General features: G+C 42.6%; 1 protein-coding gene across 4 annotated transcripts in view; it reads right to left on the bottom strand.

Annotated features, from left to right (window-relative positions):
• Positions 1-9,055: 9,055 nt before the first annotated feature.
• The window catches only part of Tfap2b (transcription factor AP-2 beta), a 28,170-nt gene continuing 12,516 nt past the window's right edge, over positions 9,056-24,709 (bottom strand). For 2 of the 4 annotated variants that reach the window (XM_051152948.1, XM_051152949.1), the window contains exons 4-8: positions 19,295-19,514; positions 17,329-17,447; positions 15,022-15,163; positions 11,849-12,105; positions 9,921-10,838 (exon numbers count right to left, since the gene is read on the bottom strand). In XM_051152948.1, coding sequence (XP_051008905.1) covers positions 10,579-10,838; positions 11,849-12,105; positions 15,022-15,163; positions 17,329-17,447; positions 19,295-19,514 — 998 coding nt within the window. In that variant the 3' untranslated portion in view covers positions 9,921-10,578. Of the gene's footprint in view, positions 9,548-9,920; positions 10,839-10,916; positions 12,106-15,021; positions 15,164-17,328; positions 17,448-19,294; positions 19,515-24,709 lie in introns of those variants that run through there. The other 2 variants (XM_051152950.1, XM_051152951.1) reach the window with 2 other exon arrangements.

The raw sequence follows: 24,709 nt of genomic DNA, 5'->3' as shown, positions 1-24,709 counted from the left end.
CATCGCTGTTTTTAGACTCAGTTCTATATTCAAGTTTAATAAACGGAGTTTTAAAAAGACATAGATGAATGTCAAGGAAATTTCAGTCTAAAGATCACGTAACTCCAGGCTCAGTGGTCATGGTGCACACCTCTAATCCCAGGGTTCAGGATGCAGTGCCCAGCTCTAGTCTACACAGCTAGGTCTAGGCCAGAGCTACACAAAGAAACACTGTTTCAAACAAACAAACAAACAAACAAAAACAAAAAACAAAACAACCAAACAAACAAAAAGACCACATGATTTCAAGCTCCCCACAAATGTGCCTAGTAAGCATATTCACCCACACTTTACAGGTTAACCAAAGTCCAAAGGGATTCCTGACTAGGCTTGCCTCTGTAAACTCAGAAAAGATGCCGTTGCAAGACTATATACCACTTTCTCCTTCCGTGTATCTCACCATAGGCCCTTCTCTAAGATTAATGAGATTTTAAGCATCATCTATGTCTTCGTAAATCCTTGTTACGTTCTTGGTGTGATCAAGTACCTTTGGACCCAAAGAGTTTTTAGGAAATTGAAAAGCAATATACAGTATTTGATTGGCTTCATGAATTACTTTATTAAACCAACCCAGGATATGGATGATGGCAGGTCCAAAAGAGAGTTAAAACATCCTCATCTTCCCCATAGCTCAAAAGGGCCACAAAGGACCTAACTGATTATAAGGTTAGAAATTATGTTTTCAAGTTCCCATCTGGAGGCATGTTTGTTTCTTGCTGTGTAAGTTTGCTCCTGAGTTCTTCAATGGCCTGTTTTGAAAGGGTGCCATTGAAACAAATGCCTCTGTCTTAAGGACTTAAAAAAAAATAATTGAAAACAATGTAGGGCTATAAATGTCTGTGCCCATAGCCAAGATAAAAAATGCAAAGTCTGGGCCACCTTGCCTTTAATTTTCTAACTGCTGTTTTGTAAGGCTGTGTCATGCTTCTCAGTTCAAACACGCTTTGGCTCTTTATTATTCATGGACCTTTTTCTCAGTCAGTGGTGTTGAATAATAAAACAGCCCAGGATCAAATGGGCCAATTCTCCACGCCTGACACCAACTGCTACTGTTCACTGGGCTCTGCCAAGCGTTGCCTCTGATAATGAGTGGGATTTGGTTAAACAGTAAATTAATGAATAATGAAATATCCAGGTTGATCAGTTAGAGAGCACGCTTGCTTTGCCCTGGGCTAAATGCTTGGGGCAAAAATTACTCTCAATCGGCACTTGCCTGGCTGCTGGTCTGGATAACTATTTTACAGCCTATTGCTTGACAGAATGCTGCAGGGAGGGGGGCAGGGGATGAGGGGGCAGTCAATAGGGGAAGAGGAAGGGAAGGACAGAGTTATTAACAGGGGTGGGGGGAGAGAGAAGAATAACCTAGTTATCACCTTGTAGCCTTCTAAACTGCATGTGTAAGAGCAAAGTCACAAATATGATCTGGAGAAGTCAGAAGTCCAAAATTCCCAACACATGTTTAACATCAAGAGGAAATGATGAGTGAGAACAGCCTTCTTTGTGTGCTTATGCTCATATGTAATTAGAAATAGAAGCATTCAACTAGTCAACTGCAAGTTTTTTGTTTTGTTTTGTTTTTGTGTACACATTAGGATGGTGACACGCAGGGCAACCATGCAGTAAGTACCCAGGTGATAGGGAAACTCGGTGCTTGTTTTCAGGTTCCACACTCTGGTTCTTGGACACGCCCACTTCTACAAATTAAGGTGACTTTTTCTAAGGTCCTTGATCAGGAACGATGTCTCATTGCAGTTGAGATGCTGGAGATTTACAAACACAGGGGCAGATATTTTGTTGTTTTTTTCAGCAGTACCCATAAGTTTTAAACTGTTAGGTGATGCCATGCCTTCCTAACAGCAGCTTGGCCCCATGTCGATCAGACATGTGCCCTTTACAAGAAACAAGCTTTGAATCATCAAAAGACCACAGCGGAGTGCTGTAAGGACAGCATGTACTGAGAAAATATGGGGCTTTTTCAGGCACAACATTTGTTTAGGACATAAATTTCTCTAATTGGTTATCTCCAGAATATCTTCTTGTTTCAGATCTTTGACCCTTTTAAATTGGCTCAAGACTAGTGGACTTTTTCATTTTCTTCTTTTTTATTATTTATTTAAACAATTTGTTCAGATTACATCTCAATTGTTATCCCCTAACTTGAAGAGTTAAATACATCTCAACAAATCAATGTATTCGGTGTTTATATATTGTCCAGGTAGTTAACATTGGTTTGATCTGGGATTGTGTTTAGAGAGAACAAAGAGATCTGTGTGTACATCAAGAAGTTGTTGAGAAAGTGAGGTTAAACATCTTTAGGAGTTTGGAAAGTAAACTCAGAACTGGGCAGAAAATGAGTAGATGTTACCTTCTTTCCCTGGTATAGAAGTGAATTTTTGTTTTGTTTTGTTTCATTTTGTTTTTTGAGACAGAGTTTCTCTGGGTAGCCTTGGCTGTCATGGACTCCCTTTGTAGACTAGGCTGGCCTCGAACTCAGAGATCTGCCTACCAAGTGTTGGGATTTCAGGTGTATGTCATTTCTCCTAGAGCCGTAAATTTTTTAAGTAAATAAATAAGGCCACCAACTAATAAGAACAGAGAAAGGAACAACATGACCTGCTTGTATTAGCACGTAACCCTCTTCGTTGCATTCCTGGGGCCTGGGAAAGGAAAGTCTCATTGGTTGATACTCCGAGATTCGGCCTGCAAAGCACTGTCATCCACTGAGATGTAAGCTCTGCTCTAGCACCTAGCCCTTTTCCAGGAAAAAAATTAAAATGCTCGAATTGTCTATTACTTTGAGACATTGGCCACCGGACACAGATGTTAAGTATTGAGAACTAAAAGAAGAGTAAAAGGTCACAAGAACCTATATGAGCGTGGCCTTTCTTTGGATTATGTAGCCCCCGTGGTCTTGACTGGCCCCTATGATTGAAAGGGAAAAGAGTGTTTAGATAGACCATAAAAGCAAACGGCTCCCCAGTGGGCCCACATTGTTGGCTAGGCTCACGCCTCTGGTTCTTTATCCTGTGCCCCTAAAAACAGTGAAAAAGTATGAGACGGCAAAGTCAGCCTTGCATCTGCCTCAGACCTTGAAAGAACCCTATATTTAGAAACTTATAGACATGAGAATTCTATCCAGAAAGGAAAAGAGTTAAAGTATAATAAATTAAGACAGGAAATAAGCAGACATAGGCGGATTCTGGAGTTCAAGGCCAGCCTGGTGTACAGAGAGAGCTCCAGGATAGCTAGGGATACACAGAGCAACCCTGTCTCCAAATAAATAAATAAATAAATAAATAAATAAATAAAAGAGGAGGGGGAGGAAGAAGAAGAGAAGGAGGAAAAGGAGGAAGAGGAGGAAAAGGACAAAACAAAACCATGAGCTTTAACACCTGGCACTGTCAGGACAAAGAAAATTCACTTGAGTAAACAATGCTTTGCTGTGCCTGCTCTGTGTTTACTCTGCACCTGCAGTTGAAAGACTGAGCTCCAGTAAAAGCCTGAACTGCTATCTCCAAGGCTTGTCTCTTCTATAGTCACCTGGTAAAGACACTTACCAGGGATAACGCTTACACTGAATTCGTTCTGGCCAAAGTTTGATATTCTGGTCTTCAAGTCAGCACAGTCACAAAAAATGTTTTTTGTTTTTTGTATTTTGTTTTTGTTTTGTTTTGTTTTTAGAACAGTCCAAGTTTGGTTTGGTGTTATGCTTGCTTGTTTCCTTTGTAATGGCTTGGGTCCCCTGGCTCCTGCCCCAGCTCCCCAGACAGGTTATACTACCTGCAAGGAAAAGACAATTTACAAGTTGTTGTTGTTGTTGTTGTTGTTTTGTCTTTTTAATCCATTGCTGTATATCTCAGTTCCTCAGAAATCCAGTTACAGACTGCATTCTGCCCACCTGAATAGCCACCAGCCCTTTTGTACACTGAGGTGATAATTAAGGGTTGAGATAGCAGATTCCAGGGTTCTGAACCTCCAGGGAGGCAGAGCTTGATCAGACAGGCCAGGCTCTATCGCAGACCAGTTTGGGGGAGTTTCCACCTCAGATGTCTGATTCTCTCTTCAGTCAGAGAGAAGGTCCTCCTGTCCCCACATCTCTGTACCCCACTGCTTACAGCTTGTCTTCAGCCAGATCACTTGGGACATTTGTCTGCTCAGGTGGAAAAATTCTAACATCCCATCACCACCACCACCACATATTCTACCCTTGTACGCCATGGCTGTTTCCTCCCCCTTCTTAATCAAATGGCTGGTGAGCACGACTTGGCTAATGGCATTTGACAACCACAGCCTTGAAGTGTTTGCTAATATCTGCGAGCAGGCACGCCTGGGACTTTAACTGGTAGGCCTGGGCAGGTCACGCTTTGGTAATGCCATCAGCCATTATGTGACTTTTCTAAAATTTAAAGAGCGTTTTTTTATGCAGAGGCCTCTCTGGGCAGCAGGTGTGACTGTTCCCTCCCACGACCTCCCTACTCTTCTTGCTAGCGTCAGCTCCAGACTGCCCTGCCCTTCAGAGAAAAAGCAGGAACCAATAGGCTCAGAACTAGGTGATGGCTTTGGACCAGCATACAATGCCTTAAAGTTCTGTGACAAAACTACTCCCTCAATCTGTGCGTATGAAGCTTTCGCGGAGGAAAGGTAGAGAAAGAAATGAAAGCAGTTTTATAAGAGTGCTGCGCAGGTTGCAGCAGTTCACAACCCCAGAACCTATTGATCCCCAAGGCCTGTAGGAGGTGCCCTGGCGGAGGACACACAGCCCTGGAGGCTGGGGATCCGCCCTAGAGCTCTGCAGCCGCCCAGCACGCGCGTGTACGCCTGCGCGCCCATGACACCCGGTCAGAAGTCCCAGAGAATGTTCGCAGATGCTAGCTGCAGGCTCCCGGTGCGCTGGCTGCACGCAGGCTGAGGCGCACGAGCACGAGTGGCACGCGCCTTCAGATGCTTCCCAGAACGCAGCACTTCTATGGTACCTAGCCTCTAAATAGCAGTTCTCGTCCGAGTGAGGCCACCACCAGGGAAAAGCCAATGGGACTGCACCAACCTGTGACCTTGGGGGGAGCCATGGAGAGACCCAAACTAGAGAAGTAGACATTTGACGGATCTCATCTTGAGAGAACCCTTGAGGTTATTTATGAGGCCTGATTTTAAAGTAGCGGCTGCCAGGGACGTGAAAAAAAGAGCTCACCCCAAGCTATGAGAGGAAATACAGTCGCAAGAATGTTGTTTATGACTATATAAATCAGCATGAGGCTTGTGATGGGGAGTACGGAGAGGACGAGTTTGGGATAGAAACAAGGAAACAAAGTCGGGGGGGGGGGGCGGGGAGAATGAATTTCACACTCCCGGTTCTACCCCCTTCCCGGTCTAAGTCAAACTCAGTGAGGGATTGGGGAGAGGGGAGGGAAGAGAGCAGAGAGCGCACACGCCATCCTGGGTGGGTCCGCTAGAGTCTTCCCTGAGTTTACAGGAGGACCATTAAAGGGCCAAGGAATACATGTAAATAAACAACTTGGAAGATTTATGGGAAAGACTTCAATTTTATAGGACCGTCTTATAAAGCTATAAGAGCTTTAAGTCTATAAGAGCTCCGCTGGCTCAGTTATAACTAGATTAATGGGAAGCTAAAATTAATGGACTTGTGCGCTGCACGTTTAATTTTTGAGTCTTCAACAAGGCAGACAACAACGCAGCTAGGGTGTGTCTGGGAGCCGTGAAGTGCCTTCTGGAAAGGTGTGGACCCCCCAGGCCCATCAACAACCCGCTGGTTCCAAGTGATGGACACGGGGCCAATTGTTATCAAATAAAGAAAAGAAATGCGTTTTAATTTTCTAAACCTTTAAACTTTCACCTTACTCACGACCTTAAGCCAGTGGTGGGTTGTGGGAGAGAGTGTAAGTTTTGTAGCTGCTCTGGTGAGTTCCAGGCAGAGAGACTGGGCAATGACTCCATCTCTGGGGACACTTGTGATCCCTTTGCAAGTCAAAGCCTAAGAGCTCTTGCCTGTACTTCTTTTCTTACTGCCTTTATAATCTTTTGTACGGTGGTGATGGTTTCAGCTTCTAACCATTCCTTCGCAGCATCCTCCCTCTTTTCTTTCTCCACATTTATGGTGTCTCTAGATCTGGAATTTTGCTTGCACAGGTCACTGACTTCTTACTAGAAGCTGGTGGGACAGTCATGGCAGTGGTCCAGAGTTTACCTGTGGATAATCGGTTAGTTTTCTGTTGCCCCAGGGCTGCTATTCTCTGGCTGTAGGAAACTTGTCATAGGGTATGAAAATTACAACTCTAGGTAAGCCCAGTGCTAACCAGACCCACATTCTGTAAAGCAAATGAAAAGGAAATCCAATGTTAACACAACTGGCCAAGAGACTAAAGCACTTTCACACAATTTCTTTTAAGCCATATAGATCACACACACTTTCGTAATAAAATTTCCTGTGGGATTTCTATTTTAGGTTTGTGGGGTTGTTTGTTTGTTTGTTTGTTTGCATTCTTTCTTTTTTTTTTTAAATTGCTTACAGTTCTAGCCATGAAAACCCTCCTCCCTTTGAATTAATAAATAATACTAGAACTAAAAAGCCTCACATAAAACTGGCTGCACCATCTCTTCTGTTTTTCTCTATAGGCAAATCCAAGTGGAAAAGACTGATCTGAAAAATGGAAAATTTATAAAAGGAATACTATTAATTACTTGAGCACCAACTATATGTTAAGCATTCTTATGTAATCTGAGCCCAAGATGTACCATTCCTGAATGATGCACCCATTGCTGTTTCTGCTTTTTATGGTTACGTTAGTCAATGATGGTATAGGAAAGGACAGATAGAGCCTGTGATGCACCCCCCTCCAAAGAGGCAGTACAAATTGTAGAATATTTTGAATGACGTTGCTTTCCTAGCCTCCAGGAAGATATCCCTCACCTTAGGATAAAAATACAGATTGAGATGTCTGGTCCCTGAAGCATATGGGACTAAGCCAAAGTCCAATAACTCAAGTGAGAAGAGCTGGCTGCTTCTAGGCAACCTCAGAACCCAAGATAAGAAACAGCTTCCTAAGCTTTGTACAACTCTCTTGGCCAAGGGAGTTTTTTCATCATGTATTTGCAGAGGCCCTTACTGATGAAGTGAGCAAGAGATATCATTGTGAAATGGACCACTTAACCCCTCCAAGAATCCATGTCTCCAAGTGTAGGAGCCAACACCCAGTTTTGCAGTATGTACCAACACCACCTGGGAACACCTAGTTCATCCACCACCCATTTTAGCGTCTTTGACTTGGAATCAGAATCTTTTAGTCACCCAGGAAGTAAATATAACACTCCTTTTTCTTTTAAGGGTAAAATAAACAATAAGATGCAGTTAATATGAACTTTTATTACAAATAAGGTTGGACTAGCATCCATTTGAAAATTTAAAAGTAAAAAAAAAAGCACCTCCTACTGGAAACAAAAGTGTTCATTTTTTTTCTGATAAGCAAAATTTATTGTATTTCTGTTGTAACAAAAACACTGTATGTACTTCAGGGGGAACAAAAAGAGAAATTTTTTGCTATATCTCTTTTCTGTTTGTAGAATGAAACAATATCCATGTTTAAGAAACTGAAGATGAGAACACAACAAAAACACAACAATCTTTTTATTTATGTAAATAAGATTAACACTGGACAATAAACCAATTTCTACCCAATACCATAACAGCTTGTCTATAAAGAACAGAAAAATTCAGATAGTATTCTACCTTACCTAGGGTCAAGCGGTTTTTTTTTTTTTCAAACCACCCATTCACAGAGGTATAGATTCACAGATAAATAATCCCAAACTACTTGCTCATCATATTTACACATTCCCATTAAATTAAGCATAAATAAATATATACAAACTTAACATGGACACCCTCCAGAGTGCTCTTGACTGGGTGGTAAAAAGAACATTAGTGAATTAGAGACCAACTCAAAGGAGAATCAATTTTGGCATTTAAAGAAGAAATAGCATTCATTCTGTGTTTTTCTTTTTCTTTTCTTTTTTTCTCTTCTTAAAGAAACCAAACAAATTTCAATACTTCTCTTTCCTTTCACCAATAATTTAATACACATCAGTAAAGGAGGGGTAGCTTGAGAGGCAGTATCAGATGGTTTGAGGTTATTTCCTTTCCACATAATCTATTACAAGCACAGGTTATCATGTACGGTGACAAATTTTCTAACAGTACTCTAACTGGAGATGGATCTTGTACCCATGAAGGAAGTGTGTAGATAAGCTGGGGGTTGGGGTTTTCCACTAGACCAGTTTTCATAGGATATGAAATAATTGCTTAAAAGAAAGTTGTTTCCTTGGTCAATGACAACAAAAGTCGCATCTTTGAAAGTCTATCGAGCTCTTTATAAGGGGGCGGAGAAAACTAAGGGTGAAGAGGTGGGGTAAATGAAAGAAAACGCAATATGCTTTGGGGAAAAGGGAGAAAAGAAAGTCACTTCCTAGTTGAGATGGAAGTTAAAGGTCCCTGGAGAGGGAATCCTCACTTAGAAACAAACTCCATGGGATCTAAAATACAAGGAGGCGAATGCTCCATTCGCTCAGAAGCAGTTGGAAGACTCTCCCGGGAACTCCAGCTGCCGCGGGCTTACTCTCCAGCCTTTAGTTATTTTGGTTTAGAACCCCAGCATTTAGAAAGTGGCACTCTGGACCCCGGATAAAACGTCTACAAAACTCAGGGCAGGGCGGAGAGGATAGGACTGTAACTCACCTGTTTGGTTTGAAAACAAAATTCAAAGGGTCTGGTCTTAAACGGTTTCCTTGACTTGAAAGGCAAACTCTTGTGTTAATCCTACTGTTTATTGATATGTAAGCCCAAGGAAACCAAATCTTTTAATAACTCAATTATCAGATAAATGTAAATGGCCTGGCTAAAGAAGGCATGGGAGAGGCCCCCCCCCCCCGCCACGTGAAAGAGGAATAGAGAAAAGGACAGAAACGTAGGACTCACCCCGGAGTTGGGGCATGAGGCTCAAACCAGGGCTACCTATCTGCGCTTTTGCTGACATTTGGCTAAGGGAGCCTACCTACCCAAGTATGACAGTTCTTATTTCATGCCCACACATCAGGAGAATGAGGGTGGGGACAATTTCCTTCCTGGCACAAAAGAACACGCGGAAGTTTCAAATTTCTTGAACTTTTCCGTGTTACAATGCTTCTCCGAGTAGAGCCTGGAGTGACCGCCAGTGGCAAAAGGGCTTTGTAGAGCTCTGGGACCCCTCCCCCCCACTCCAGCAGCCAGTGGGGCGCCTCCCTTTTACCTACTCTGGAACCAGCCTTTCTTGATAGCCTTAGCCCTTGGGGTGAGGCTCAGAGCAGGAAGGGCCCTTGCGGTTCGAGACCCCAGCAGCTGCTGATTCTATGTCCTCAACACCACTGGGCTCCAGAGGCCCACGTGTTCCCAGGACTTGCACAGTAAGAGCAAGGCGCATCCATCGCGTCTCTCGGTGTCACACGCGTGGGGCGCGTTGCCCTGCAAGGAAAGGAGACGATGTTTTTCAGTGTGTTTTCTGCTGGCCTTGTGCAATCAGAATTCAATTAATGCAAGCGCCCCGGCCCACGGACAAAGAGGGCTGCTTTCTAAACTGGGAAAGATGCTGTGAGTCTCTAGATCTCACTGTGTCTTTTTCCTGACCTTTGTACTCCTGTCAGCTTGTCTAGGGCTGGGTCTTGCAAACCCACAGAACTCAGCATCAGCTAGAGATGGGAGATGAGATGTTGCCTGACTTCAGTTGTTGCTTACAACCTTCGGTAACCTAAAATCCACTCTGTGACTTTCCTTTCCCTCAAATAAAACCCTCTGAACAAAGCCCTTAGAGGGCCCCTAAAACTTCACGCCACTTCCCTTGCCTTAAGGTGGGTTGGAAAAGAATGGAAAAACAGAGTCCAGGCTCCTAGGGGGAAAAGGGCTATTTGTAAATCACAGAAAACATTTGAATTTTTATCTCAATAGATTTTTGCAAAGATCCCAACTAAGTTCTTGAAAAGACACAGGAGCACCCACACCAAAAGAGTGTACCTATCTCACCAACCAAACACTCTGCTCCAAGGCCCTCATTGCTTTTTCTAAAGGTGTAGGGTTTATTGCATGGCACTGTTAAGATAGAATATGGGTTAAAAAGTTGGGCTGAGAGAAGTGAAATATGTTAAATGCATTAAAACCTATCCATTGGGAATAGTCCCAATATATACACACAGGAAGCCAACGCTGAATTACACGCTCTTACACTTTGCTTTGTAGTGTGTGTGTGTGTGTGTGTGTGTGTGTGTGTGTGTGTACCATTTCATGTCAAAACAAGGGTATATCTGAGAAGGATAACTATTTCATTCATAAAGTGTCACAGTAGTGTGTAGGCTGCCTTCCCCAATTACATCAGCAAAGCTGCTTCTTTCCCCAATAGAACAACAGTCCCCCAGGATTCCAAGGAAATGGAATTCATTTTTTCAGTGAAGACAATACTGTTAGAATATAGGTTCCCAAGATGCCTTACTCGACCCCCCCCCTTAAAATGCGTTTTGCAGTGCCCCACCCCTGCAAGAATTCCCCTGTCGAGGTGTGTTAGCAAGAAGATTCAAAGCTACTCCCCAACACTGGCCACTTCCTAAAGGATTCCTTTTGAGCTTCTTTAAAGAAGTGAACCTGCCCGAATCTGACACACAGGCTTTGACTTTCAACGGATCGGATTTCTTTTTCTCAGTACCTTCTAGATTGTGTAGGAAGCCCAAGTCTTCTTTGAAGAAGCTCATAAACCATGCGGGTAAAGCTTTGGGAAACAGAAGAGAATGAAATGGTACATACCCCTCCGAAGAAATTACATACTAATCAAAGTATTCATGGTTTCTTTTTCTTTTTTTTAAACTATACTTCTAGATGACACAAGTATAACAAATGCAATATTCTCTGTGAACAGGTGCTGGCAAGTCTGGGAACTAGTAACATGTTCTGAAAGTAACTAGGATGAATCAACTTATCGGTTTCCTCTGCCAGGGGAGCCTCGGCTCTCAAGCCTGGATCAAAAAGCTAGAGCCTCCGCCAGTCTCCCCACCCCCACCCTTGGCCTCCCTAATTAAACACACCCGGGCGGGGCGGGGGAGGGGTGGGCACAGGGGAGTTAGGAGCGCGGGGCGAGGTCTGGATACCAAAGGGGCTAACGCAACCCCAGAGTGCCAACCGCACTCCAGATCACCCAGCAGGTTCCCGGAGAGGTGTGAAGAAGGGAAAGAGGAAAGCAGCGGTGAGAAGAGTGGGGAGAAATGGAGGGCGCAGACTGCGAGAGTTTCCTTTTAAAAATTAAATTAAAAACTTTAAAGTTCGTGCGTCTCAGTCAACCAGCTCTCAAAGCATTGACACCAACGTTTCTCCAATTTTCTTCCAATAAGTTAGCGTGTTCTCATGTTTAGTCTCATGTTTATTTTCCAAAGGGGGGAATTCATAGTTTTCTTTTATTATCTGTATTACTAAACTCGAAAGAACCGAAGTGGAAAATCCGGACGGTTGTCTCCACGTGTATCTTGAAATAGACACGAGAGCCGGTTTGTTGCTCCGTTGTACGCCTCAGTTTATTTTTTTAAGTTATTTAGCCTTCTTTTTAAATTTTTTGATTGTATGTGTATTCTACCTAATATAATTCTTCCAAAGCCAATCCAATATGTTAAAGCTAAAATTATTTTTTCTGTTTTCCTTTTGTATTTAAAACATTTTCCTTCTCTTTATTTATTTTATTTTATTTTATTCATTTCCTGTGTTTCTCCTCCTTGTCGCCAGTTTTACTACCTGGGCCTTCCCCAGACGTGTGCCTGTTAGTGTTGTTGTTCAAAAACATCTTGTCCATGCCTTTGAGCGCCTCGGTGAGATAGTTCTGCAGGGCAGTGAGCGCGGCGCAAATGGCTGGGGCACCGAAGCCGTGTGTGATGAGACTGAAGTGCGTGAGGCAGCTTTGAATGCCTGGCTCCAGGATGGGGCTGGGCCGGCTGTTCCCGATCGGTGTCCGGTCCTGCGCCAGCAGATCCGTAAATTCTTTACAAAGTTGCCTGCGGAGGGGTGATGGAGGAAGACAAAAGCACCCTCAGAGTCTTGGTCACTAGCCCGGCCTCAAAAAACACACACTCACACAAGCCCAGAGGCTTTGGGTCTGAGGAGAGGGATACTAAGTTAGGCAACTCGGCTCAATTTCTTTCCCCAGGGGGCTCCCTCACGTAGCAGCTGGGAGTGAAAGAAACCTTTCACTCTCGACACCTTTCGTTTTCCACTTTCCATTCCAGGACCACCTGTATTCTGCTTTAAGAAATTTGCTAGGCATTTTAGCTTTTGATTTTGAATAGTCAGTAGTTTTTAGCTGTTACCTGACACTTTTCTTCAATCATTTTCCTTTCTTCCTGCTTGCCTTTCCAACCTTTAAATCTCTCTCTCTCTCTCTCTCTCTCTCTCTCTCTCTCTCTCTCTCTCTCTCTCTCTCTCTCTCTCACACACACACACACACACACACACACACACACACACACACACAACCTGAATGATTTAAACCCCCTAGCCACAAGCCTGTCTCTGGCATAAAAGCAGATTGCTGGAGCCTTGCATGGCCCAGAGCAAAAACCTGTTTATTCTAGGGGAGAATGCTGATTTCATTCAAAGCAAAACCCATCTAACTACAGCAATTTGGAAGAGAAATATCTCATCCCTTCTTTAAAAAAAAAAAAAAAAAAAAGTGTCCCATCCCCAATTTTTGCCTATGTGAGCTACTAAAAATCTTTGTGTAACAGTATTGTTGTCAATATAAAATGATTTCTGAATGGTTTTAAAAAAAACCTAATGGTAGATGGGTTGAAACACTGGGGAGAATAGATTTTTATTTGTTGAAGGTTTTTTATTTCCTCAAGGTGCCTACAATTTAGAGAGCTCTCCTAGCCTTAGGAACCCCGGGTGCCTAACTATGGATTGAGCTTATTTGAAAGATTTTTAATATAGGAAATGAATGGGAGGGGTTTAGCCCTGAAGGTCAAATGGGTTGGCTTTGCTGGCACTGCTGAGGCATGGCACCCCAGAGGCCACAGCCTTTCTCAGCTTGGCAGGCTACTCTTGACCACCTGCCATCATCTCCCAGCTTCTGGTTCTGTGGGATGCAGATTGAGAAAAGAACTCCTATTCAGGGTACTGGATCTAGACAGCCAAGGCACGGCTGAAAGGGCACTTAGCAGCTAACACCTGGCCTGACTCTAAGGTAAACAGGGCAGATTTCTGGTTTTGAAAGACCCTTGCGGCACCCTTCCCCTGGATCCCGCTCCATGGCCCAAGCCTAGTAATAAATCAAGTGGGAGAACTGTTTCTCCACCCACTGATATTTCCAAGGACTGTAGACAAAAATGGAGACTTTTCTTACTTCCTCTAGTCTCCATTCAGCATATATCCATAGATCTCCACAAGGGACTGGGCTCATCCAATAGGGCCTGCCTCAGTGAGGTTCGCTACACACTCCCAGGCTCTGACTCATCTCCCTTGCATCACTCCTACATGATGGGCGTGGGGATGGGTCCAGACATGAATATAGTGGGAAAGCTCCTAAGATGATTCTGATACCCTAGGCTAAAATGTAGTGGCCTTAAAAGTCATAAGGTTTCTCTCTCTCTCTCTCTCTCTCTCTCTCTCTCTCTCTCTCTCTCTCTCTCTCTCTCTCTGTGTGTGTGTGTGTGTGTGTGTGTGTAATCATCTCTTTAAGAAGAAATAATCATCCCTTTAAGAAATAAGAAAAATTGATCTTGTTATTTGCCGTAGATATGTAAGGCTTTTCTAAAAAAATTATTTTATCTTCCCTAAAGTTCCCTGCTTCATTTATAAAGTGCAACTGGTTGCTACTGGCATACAGCAATCCAATGGTAAGAGGGCAGCCTACCAACAAAAATATATCAACCTGCTAGATGGTATGGTTGGAGGAAAGTACGGTGTCAAGTGTTGATCATTAGTAAAGATGGTTAAAGGTTTTTCTTAACTTTGTCTTCATTTCCAAAGTACAAAAAAAAAAAAAAAAAAAACACGAAATTTTGTAGTGCAGAGAACAATTGCTTAAGAGTCAAGCATTTAAAATCTGCACAGCCCAAACCAGGCTCTGTAAGCAATTAAAGTTCTGGGACATTAATATTTTTTGACCCTGCGGAAAGGGGCAATCAAATTCCAATCACGTTTCAAAAACATCTGGACAAATTTGAGCAAATGATTTTTCAGCCTTCCATATATTTCTTTAAATTACGCTGTCAACGGAACAAACCGCGTCCTGGAACGCTAAATAAATGAGTGTTGCTGTTTAGGCCACCGCGCCTGCGAGAGAGAATCGTGCTGGTGCACGCAGCGCCGCCCACTGCAGACCGGAGCTGGTCATAAAACATCAACAATATGACACCGAAGCCAAAGACAGGAGTAAATCAAATAAATAGAAAACCCACTGTAAATGTTCAAATGAGCTCTAGACCTAAATTTAGCCAGAGATTTACTGTTTTCCCCTCTGGAGTTGTAGTAAATTTTACAAGTCCGAGGAAGATGGCAAACAGCAACGTTGGAAATGGAGTAATTAGAGCTGTGGGTGACATATAGACACCCTGAGCAAACACACATGGCTGTACCCCTGATGGCAAGGAAGACCAATACCAAGCCCAGACAGAAATGTTCACCTGGGGATATTGGAAGAGACATAGGGAAAATCTGCCTGACACCCCAGAACTGCAGAGGGGAACTGATACAAACCTGCATTCTCTTTGTAAGCAGAAAAGGGAACTGGGACATGCCCATAGCCCCTCAAGTCTACTTCATACCTCACCCGTTAGAAGCAGATGGCTTCTTAGCTTGCTGTTTCAGGCCAAGGTGCTTTCTGCACACCAGATAGGCTGAACCAAACCCCCTCCAGTTTCCTAAGTCAGGGAGGAAGTCCTGGGCCCGGGCCCAGGGACTTGGAAACTCACTTGGTGGCCAGCAGCATATTCTTTCTGGAGTGCAGGTCACTGGGGTCCGTGTGCTGTCTGTTCAAATACTCAGACACTGCTTTAGCGGGAAACTCTGTTTCACAAATATACCCAAAGTCCCGAGCTAAGTGAACAGCTTCCCCTGTAAGGAGAGCAGCAGAGAATCAACGCCTAGGCAAGGAACACCTGAAGCCAGGCACACAACCAGCTCAAACCTGACGCAGATACTCAACGTAAAGATGAGCTTCACAATTAAAACGAACAGGACAAAACTTATTCTACCAGGCTCTAGATAGACACTGTCCCCTCCCAAGAGGGGGGAGGAGCTCCTGCAAGTCACTCACTTTGGCTTAGAGGGAAGTGACTATAGATTCAAAAGCCACCTTATGACTGAATCTAGACATTTAGAGGAATATGCTAGCTAGACTCCTCTCTTCTACTCAAAGCACCAGTTACACCTGCTTGAAATACAATTTAAAAGCCACCATCTTCCTACAATTCCATTAGGCAAATAGTCTTATATTTATAATGAAAATGCATAAGAAATCTACATATGTAAATGGACTAATAACTATATTGATGTGTATGAAAAGAGTATTCCTATTCAACAGCAAAATAATTATTTAACCTAGACTTTTCTTGCTGTGTTCAGGTTTCTCTCTTTCAGAGATTACTCTCATCGTCCTACTTAAAAACTTTCTACTGGAGGAATCAAATCTGTAACTGCAGACATCAGGGCACACTAGGCATTCCAGACCTCACAAAGAAGAAGACCCTGCTGCATAAAGTATTATTACCTTTTTGAAACACAGCATTGGGGTTTGAGGAAAGATCAGAAACAGGAAAATATGTATGTTCGATTATGCCATAAACGCATTATTTTGAGAGAAGGTGAGTTACTTTTAATGGTATTGTAATATCAAAAGACTTCAAACATAGTGCTTACAAAGCTTCATTTTGCCAAAACCACCCACCAAATATTGCCATTTTGGTATGATTTCTAGTTCCTTCCATTCATACCACAATTTTTACCTTATGCTAAGTCTAGACTGACTATTTTCAAAATGAGGTTTGTGCTGATAAATGATTCCCTAAAAGGCAAAATGGAATGCTCACATGCTAAGAAAAGTCAACTGCTACCAAGTGGAATTCGACAGTGTGATGACTAAAAAGCCTCTGATGAGAGAATATTAGCCAAACAAAACAAACAAATAAACACACAAAACCTTTGCCTTAAGATGGCAAACTGCAAGACCAGTTATTCTTTTATCTCTTTGTGATCATCATTCAGATGACATAAAATGCTGTCCTGCAAGAGTCAGCTCCCTACAAGAGTCAAAGCACCATATCTGCTAAAATCTGGAGGAGAAACAAATGAACAAACACAGGACACACAAGGAGGATTCCAGAGAAAACTCTCTGTCATCTTCCCTGTGTACCAACCACCTGTGCTTCCAGTCTGTCTCCTTGCCTACCTGTTCATCTGCAGACATTCTTCTCCTAAACCATACAGACTATCTTCCTTACCACAGGCCACAGGTTTCATCTCAAAAACCCACACTGACAAGAAAATGACAAGTTTCTTAGTACAATTACAGCCATTTAATTCGCAACAAATTAATTTGCCTTGAAGATTCAGTTTACCTCCCCACACATTTCCCTAGCTCCCTCCACAGTTTTCTTCCAAGCCTTGATGGACTTTCTAAGATGTCAAGGCCCAAGGATGCAAGAGGCAGGACTCATGGACAGTCATGAGTTTTAAAGTAACCATTATGATTCATTATCACTATACGCTTTAAAAAAAAAAAAAACACCTTTTAAATGTTATTACATTTATTGGTGGATGAACATGTAGAGGTGGAAAGAAAACCAGGAAGGCTCCCTCCTTCCACCTTGTGGGACCTGGAAATGGATGTCAGGTGGTCAGGGTTGGAAGCAGGTGTCTTTAGAGGTAAAGTTAGGGGAGGGCAAAGAGTTTTGATAGCAGCGTACAGAAATGTTATTGTAGGAGTTCAAGCGGAGGATGCCTCAACCCCTGTGACAAGGGAAGTGATCCCTGCTTTGACTTGGAATCTGGACCTCACTACTGTTCAGAGGATGAGAACATTGCTATACCTTGTGCTCTCTTATCAGCTGCTGCTGGCACCCTCTAAGTAAAAAAGACCTTTGAACTTCTCTCCTGCCGTCCCTTGACATCGGACTCATAAGGGCACAGTAATCGCAGTGATTCCCAATTAATCATGAAACATGTAAAATGTCGACAGTTAAGCTCTGCCACTTCTCGAAATGGCCACGAGTCTTGCTTACCTTCCACCAAGGAGGTGAGTAACGTGACATTTGCTGCTTTGCGTCTGCCCGCGGGTAAATTCAAACCGATTTTTTCTAGCCTTTCTCTCAAGGATCTCCCCCCATTTTTCGATTTGGCTCTGCAATTGCAAGAATTAACATTCTGATTAACCTCAGAGTGTTCCTGAAACAAAGTTTAGACTTAGCAATCTAGAGCCCAGTGGAGCTTGAAGAGGGTTTAACTTGAGGCTGGCACTTCCCCCGCACCCCTTGCTTTCAGTTATTTGCTGATAGTTTGCTGAGGTTTGCTTAATTTCTACAACACAGAGCATTAAAAAGTTAAGTCTTTTTTTTATTGTGAGGAGTGAAAAATAATAACAGATAGGAATAATTAGGATGTAGGATAGTGGGTCCAGAAAAGGTAAATATTGCTCATCCCATGTACATGAAGAGGTTCACTCCCTGCCCTGGAGTCAGTAAGGACAGCAGAATCCAGGCAAGATTTTTAAAAAGAGGAGAAAAGAAGAGGACTAGGTTCCAAAAACAGATAGGCTTCTAAAGGAGGGTACAAAAACAAAAACAAACAAACAATAACCCTACATAATAGAGTTTTGGGGGGAGAGAGAAGATTAGCATTTATAATCAAATAATGTTTGTCATTATGATAAGAACAATACTAATACTTTTGAGCTTGTAAATACAGTAAGCTCTTTGCATTCACTATCTCAATCCATAAATTTTATACACTCATGTTCAGGAATTGAATGAAAACAACCCTACTCTGGAAACCAAGGTATGATGATGCACAGCTTTAATCCCAGCATTTGGGAGGCAGAGTCAGGCAGATCTCTGAGTTAAGGTCAGTCTGGTCTACAAAATAGTTCCAGAACCGTCAAAGCTACGCAGAGAAACTTTATCTCAAAATGTAATAGTAGTAGTAGTAGTAGTAATAGTAATAATAATGATAATAATAATAATAATAATAATAATAATAATAATAATAATAATAATAATAATATAGCCAGACTCTGAAGCTCAAAAGACTCACTTAAAAACTAAACCAAACAAGGGCAGTGGAAGATAATTCAAACTAAGAACATTCCTGGGTTACAACAACACCTAGTTTCCCTCAAGGCTCCCCATGTCCTCTGAAGGCTGGACAAAAATGAAAGGAAACTGGTTATCACGCAAGAACCCTGTTGCTGTACTATTCAACCAGCCACTTTGAGGAAAGAATGGGTGTTAATTTTAGAAAGTTTTATCTTATACAAAATCACTTAGTAAGGACAGTGCCAAGGGTCCCGATATGGGCAAAAACTTTTGCAGAGAAAAAAAAATTTAGCCATTTCTTCTTCCATTTTTACCAGGAGTCTTTCTGAGCTGTAATATTGGAGAGCAACTAGGCAGCCCCGGGAAACGACTACTGATAGTTATAAAGTAGTATTACTGTTGTGAGGTGTGATCGTGTTGAAGGGAGATCACAGACCTAGAAAAGAATTTTTCAAAATGGAAAGCACAACGTACTAGTGCATTAGTCTGTATTTGAAAACTAGTAAAATGAAGATTATACGGACAGCAAAACGGAAACTGACTTTGCTGTTTCAAATGAGCTTGTGTGGTATGCAGACTAGGTCCTGGCTTGAACTCAGGCTAATGTCCCCAGATATGCGTTCACTTAGTTGAGAGCCTTGTACAGGCAAGAAAGTGAAAGGTTCCCTTCCAATCCCGAATTATCTAGGAGGTTTGCACACGTACAGTGCGGTCTAGAAGGCCAGATAACCAGCCACAGCCATCCTGTGGAATCACTCACAGGTGCCAGCTATACTTAGACTCCGGGTTGCTAGGCAACCGAGTCAGGCTTACCCCCTCTGTCTCCACACCATCCTCCTCCACTAACAGAATGAAGCGTCTGTGTGTGTGTGTGTGTGTGTGTGTGTGTGTGTGTGTGTGTGTAGTTTTTGTTGTTGTTTGTTTTATTTTGTTTTACCTTCTGAGGACGCCGCCAAGGAGAGACGCATTGAGGCATTCAGGGGGCGAGAGCCGTCTCTGAACTTCTCCCACAGTGACTTTGTATTTTGAAGTTGAACTGAGTAGAGATAAACGGCCTGGGACTGAGCAAAATACCTCGCCGGTGTTGACTGACATTCCTCCCAAGAAGCCATCTTTATTCATCATTAGAGAAGTCACAGATTTGGGAGGGACAGGAACTAGGGAGAGATGGAGAGAAGGAGAAAAAAAAATGTTTCCATAAAGGTGACCGGGCTTCAACCCAGCTGACTGATGGTTGATAGGACAGGACGTGTCATCTGGTAAAGCCACGGGGCAGCCACCAAGTGGAAAGTGAAGGAGGAAGGGGCTAGGCCAGTGGTTTGCAGCTGGGTTGCTGTTCCCAGCGCTGTGAACCGACCCAAAAGTCACGATTCCTCTGGAAACTTACCCCAGATGGGAGGGGCTTTGAGTGTTGCTTGCGATGGCCCAGCACAAATCGGGGAAACACCAGAGTTAGCCCTTGAACCCTGGATCACGCTTTGAGTCTAAGGTAAAGCCTATTTGCTCACGTGCTTCTTGTGTGACCTTGGGCACCTCGCTGAGATCCGGACCTCAGTTTTCTTATCCGACCTCCCCAGAATAACACTGTCTCCTTGGGTACTTGAGGGTGAAGAGAACTATTACCATGCTCTGAAAGAACATGGTAATGCCAAATGATCGCTGTAGAAATTCCGTCTGTCTGACTGGGCCCAAATTTGTGGTCGTCACTAAAGATGGGATGCGCTCCCGGGGTGTGTGGGGGAGGGAAAAGCTCTGTTTCTTGCCTTATAATGAGCCCTGTTTTCCCTGGCATAAAAATAACAGCAGGATTCATTTAGAAATGTACCCAAATGCTCATCTCCAGCGAGAGCAATTCAGCAGTGACACGAATTTTGTTTACAAATTAAGGCACCGGCTGGTGATTGTTTGGAACAGTTATGATTTACAACAGGTGCCCTGATCAATCAACCAATCACTGTAATTCACATGAGCGGTGGCGTTCTTGCCTTGCCCCAGTTGTTTCATTTCAGCAAGTAATTGGTAACAAACCACACTCAAGGTATGTTTTATGCAGAAGTTAATAAGAGGTGACAGCTGGTTGCCACTGCTACCAGGGTGCACTCAGCCTCTCCAGCCTGTATTCCTGTTAATTGTGTTTTGGTGTCATCTGACAGGATGAGGCTGAGCTAGGTGGAAGACTGGAGTGAGCAGCGATCTGAAAGTCTCGCCCTTTGAACTTTTCCTATATGTTAACGTCTTCCATGGATAAATCATTAAAATATATATATTGAAATATGTATATATTGAAATATTATATATATACTTAGTGTGTGTACATATATACACACACACATATATATTAAGGGTTGGGGAGGGGAGAAACTTCCACTTTCTTTCTAACAACGTCCATGCCTCCTCCTATAAATCTACAGGGAAAGATGTACTCACTACTGCGGGATGGGCTTTAGAATTTTATGATGTACCCTCTTTTCTACAGGATAGATAAGACAGCACAGCGTTTCTCTTGCAGTTTACTCTTTACAGCACAGATTTCAGCATTCAGACTCTGTGGCTGTCGAGAGGTTTCCAAAAGTTAGGGGTTTATTAATTTGATTTCGTGTTTTACAAAACTTTGTGAAAAGAGCTTTTTCCTTAAGGGAGTGAGTGGATTTAGACACTGAAACATTCCTTTTGACCACTTCTTGATAGATAGAACAAAATTTCAGGATCTGCTGTTGATGCCCAATATCTATTCTAGTTGGAGGGATTGTAGTGGAAAACATTTTCTACATTGTCTTGTTGTGGGGTAAGGACAAGGGACAAAGGGGATTTTGATTGTCTGGACACCCATATTCTAATCAGGGACTACTTCCCATTTCAGAGTAAGGCAGCAAAATGACAAATTGCTTTCGTGAAACATGACTGATCCATGGAGTTTATAAGGATGACTTTAAACCCCTTTGGAAATGGGTGATTAGGATGGAGACATTTAATTATTTTACAAAGTATCCACATGTATTTTAATCTATTTTCTTTTTTAAAATATATTTTATTAATTTATTCATATTACATCTCAATTGTTATCCCATTCTCCCCTCCCTCCGGCTTTCCTTCTACTCCCCTCCCCTATGACTGTGACTGAGGGGGACCTCCTCCCCCTGTATATGCTCATAGGGTATCAAGTCTCTTCTTGGTAGCCTGCTATTTACTCTCATAGCATTCTTGATATTTATATTTCAGATTCATATTCAAGTCTTTATATACAACTTATCCTATCAGGCAATGTCATAGTATCAGATTGGGGAAGATTGCCCCTAAATATAGATAGCCCTTTGCAGTTTTAACAAGAGAACTATAAAATAAATTATATAAAAGTTCTAATCTTTGATACTCGGCTACATTCTCATATTTAGCATTGCCTGGAATAATTTAATAACAAGCCCAGTAAACTGACAGTTACTGCTATGTGTAGTAAGCCAGTATTTCTTAAACAGTAGTAGTTCTGGTTTTCTGATTCTCAGGTGAAAACTTAGGCCTTCAGGGAGACTTTATACCCTGTTCTTCAACTGTCCTACTGTTGCGTGCCTGACTCAGCTGGTAGGAGCCGGTTCCTTTAGGGAGATATGTTACTCCTCCCCTGGGCTGTATTTCTTTGCATATAGATATGCCAATGCATATGCCTACATATGTAGCACACTTCAATCTTAGGAAATGACTTTTCCTCCCCCCAAAACATCTCACAAGGTGAATAGAAGTGTTTTCAATTATATTTCCATTTTCTATCAAAATCACATTCTTACAATGTATCCTTCATCTTCGGGTTCTAGCACCAACTCACATTCCTTACCCCTGGCCCAGCATGGAGCCCCTAGACCAGACCCTACACATTTCTCTTCCCAGTTTTCCTTTTAGTCTATAGTTCCCTATCATCCAACCTTCCCCTTCCCCTCACACCTGCTTAGCTCAGCCGGTTAACCACGTATTTTATTCTCTTCATCTTTTCCCTTCTGCTTTCCTCCAGCTTATCAATAAACCCAGAGAGCAACAGGGCCCAGTTGATTTGTTAGTAATTATAAGCACACTGTTCCTGTTCATGGAACCTAGAGATGACTGAGATAGGTTTAAAGCGACAGCAGGAAATGCTGAGGAAATGGAGCATAGCAAGGCTCAGCACGAAGCTTTTTGGTTCTTTACATGTTTACAATTTTCTGTGCATATATTAAAAAGTGGCTTTCCTCCCTCTTCAGTTCTCAGTTGGATGGTAGTAAAGCCAACTTTTAGATTTAACATGAACACACCCAGGAAAGGGAGGGAGGGAGGGAGGGAGGGAGGGAGAGAGAGAGAGAGAGAGAGAGAGAGAGAGAGAGAGAGAGAGAGAGACTCACCCCTTTCCTTTTCCCATGAATTATTCCAATAAGGAAAAAAAAAACACAAATAGATTACTATTTCCTGGCAGTGAGTGGAGTTTTAAGAAAAAGGGAGGAAAAGTAAAGGAAATGGTATTCAGTAGTAAACTATGTAGGAATTAATGGGCCAATGTTTCATTTCCCTTTTTAAAAACAACTTCATGGTAAAGCTACAAATTTGAGAAACTGTGTTTGACAAGACTTGTGTAAAAAAGAGGAGGAGGGAGAAATGAACCTGCCTCAGACATTAAAGGGGTAAGTTGCCCTGGAAGAAACTGACAATTGTGAGAGAGCTGCATTGGCAAACAAGCAAGAGAGTTAGCACCTAAAAGGGTGAGGGAAGGCATCCTTTTAAGTCTACCTCATCTCTAAGTTTTATTCCACACATATGCATTTAGGCACTGAAATGTGTAGGAACACACAGACTGTGTGCCAATACCCAATGTTGGTGTTCTGTAATGACAGAATTTGAGAACCTCAAACTTGAATGTTTTTACTGTGTCATCTGACCTTGAGAAAGTCATTTATCTTCTCCTGTCTATGCATTTGCAGGTTCCCACACTTGGAGCAATGGAAAGGAATGTCTGACCAGTCCAGTTTTGAAATTGTATGGTTTCTGAATATCCTTAGTGGATATTTCCCTCTGTTTTTCTTTGTCTGTCTCTGTGTCTATCTCTGTGTCTATCTCTGTGTCTGTCTCTGTGTCTGTCTCTGTGTCTGTCTCTGTCTCTCTGTCTCTGTGTCTGTCTCTGTCTCTCTGTCTCTCTGTCTCTCTCTCTCTCTCTCTCTCTCTCTCTCTCTCTCTCTCTCTCTCTCTCTCTGCCTCTCTCTCTGTCTTTCTCTCTCTGGAAAGGCAAAGTTCTTGAGAGGAAACACACACCTTTATGGGACTCTGACTCAGATTCTTGGTGCAAAATTCCTTCTAGGCAAGAAGGAAGAATCTCAAAAGAACCCGCTAGAATTGAGTGTTTTTTTTTTTTTTCTCCCCTCCAAGAAAACCCACACCAAAGTGTTTGTGTGGGGAAGGGGCCAGAACTAACAGGGAAAACATGGAAGAGAATGGAAACTAACCAAACAGGATATCCCTAAGACCAATATGAAATGCCCCACAGACACAGCATTTGAACCTTGGACTCCGGCCTCAATAACCTTTCCAAGAAATTCTGACATATTTTCCGCTGTCTAATGTGTCAAACAGATTGCATATTGGTCTCTGATTGTTTCAACCCCCGTTTCTTTAAGCCTAGCTAACCCTTTTAAGTTAGGCTATAGGAAAATGGCAATGATCATTTATGTTAGCTGGGCACCCCCCCCCGCCACCCCACCCCACCCCACCCAGATTCGTAATCTTAATGGAACTGAGACTTAAGAATGATTTTTTAATGTCTCGTTGGATTTTTAGACTGTTAATGTACCGAATCCTTCTCATTATTACTTTATTGATTGCTCATTGACCAGCCCCCTTCAAATCGTATTAACCACCCTCTGCCGGTTTAGATTAGGAGAGTTTAAAAAGCACCTTTCATTACTCCCCCCTCCCCAACTCCTGCCATAGAGTTGAGACTAGGCAGCTTAATGGGAGCTCTAATGGGGCAGCTAAGAAGAGAGGGGCCACGGTCCCTGCCGATTGCATTAATAGCTCAAAGGGGGCCAATACAGAAAATTAGCCGTAAACGAGCTCTGGAGATCTTCAAATGAAAGAGCCATTTATCACGCTGGCTACCTTCACTCCACTCGTTTGCTCTCTCTACTGGGAACAACTCATTTCCTCTTAACTAAATTACTTCAGAAATGTCAGCTAAGCCTACATAGTAAACATAACAAGAGAGGGAGTCTATAATATATTGGGTGATATCAATAAGGAAGAAAAATGACCTGGGTTAAGTTTTAGGAGTGGCCACAACACAACTGGACAGATAACTCTGTTATAAACAGGTAATTAGGTTTCCTAACATAGGAGAGGAGAC

The sequence above is a fragment of the Acomys russatus genome, chromosome 11, assembly GCF_903995435.1.
Source record: "Acomys russatus chromosome 11, mAcoRus1.1, whole genome shotgun sequence".
In the NCBI taxonomy this organism is placed as follows: Eukaryota; Metazoa; Chordata; class Mammalia; order Rodentia; family Muridae; genus Acomys; species Acomys russatus.
The sequence above is the reverse complement of the archived record's forward strand: the minus strand, read 5'-3'. Positions and strand labels throughout refer to the sequence as shown.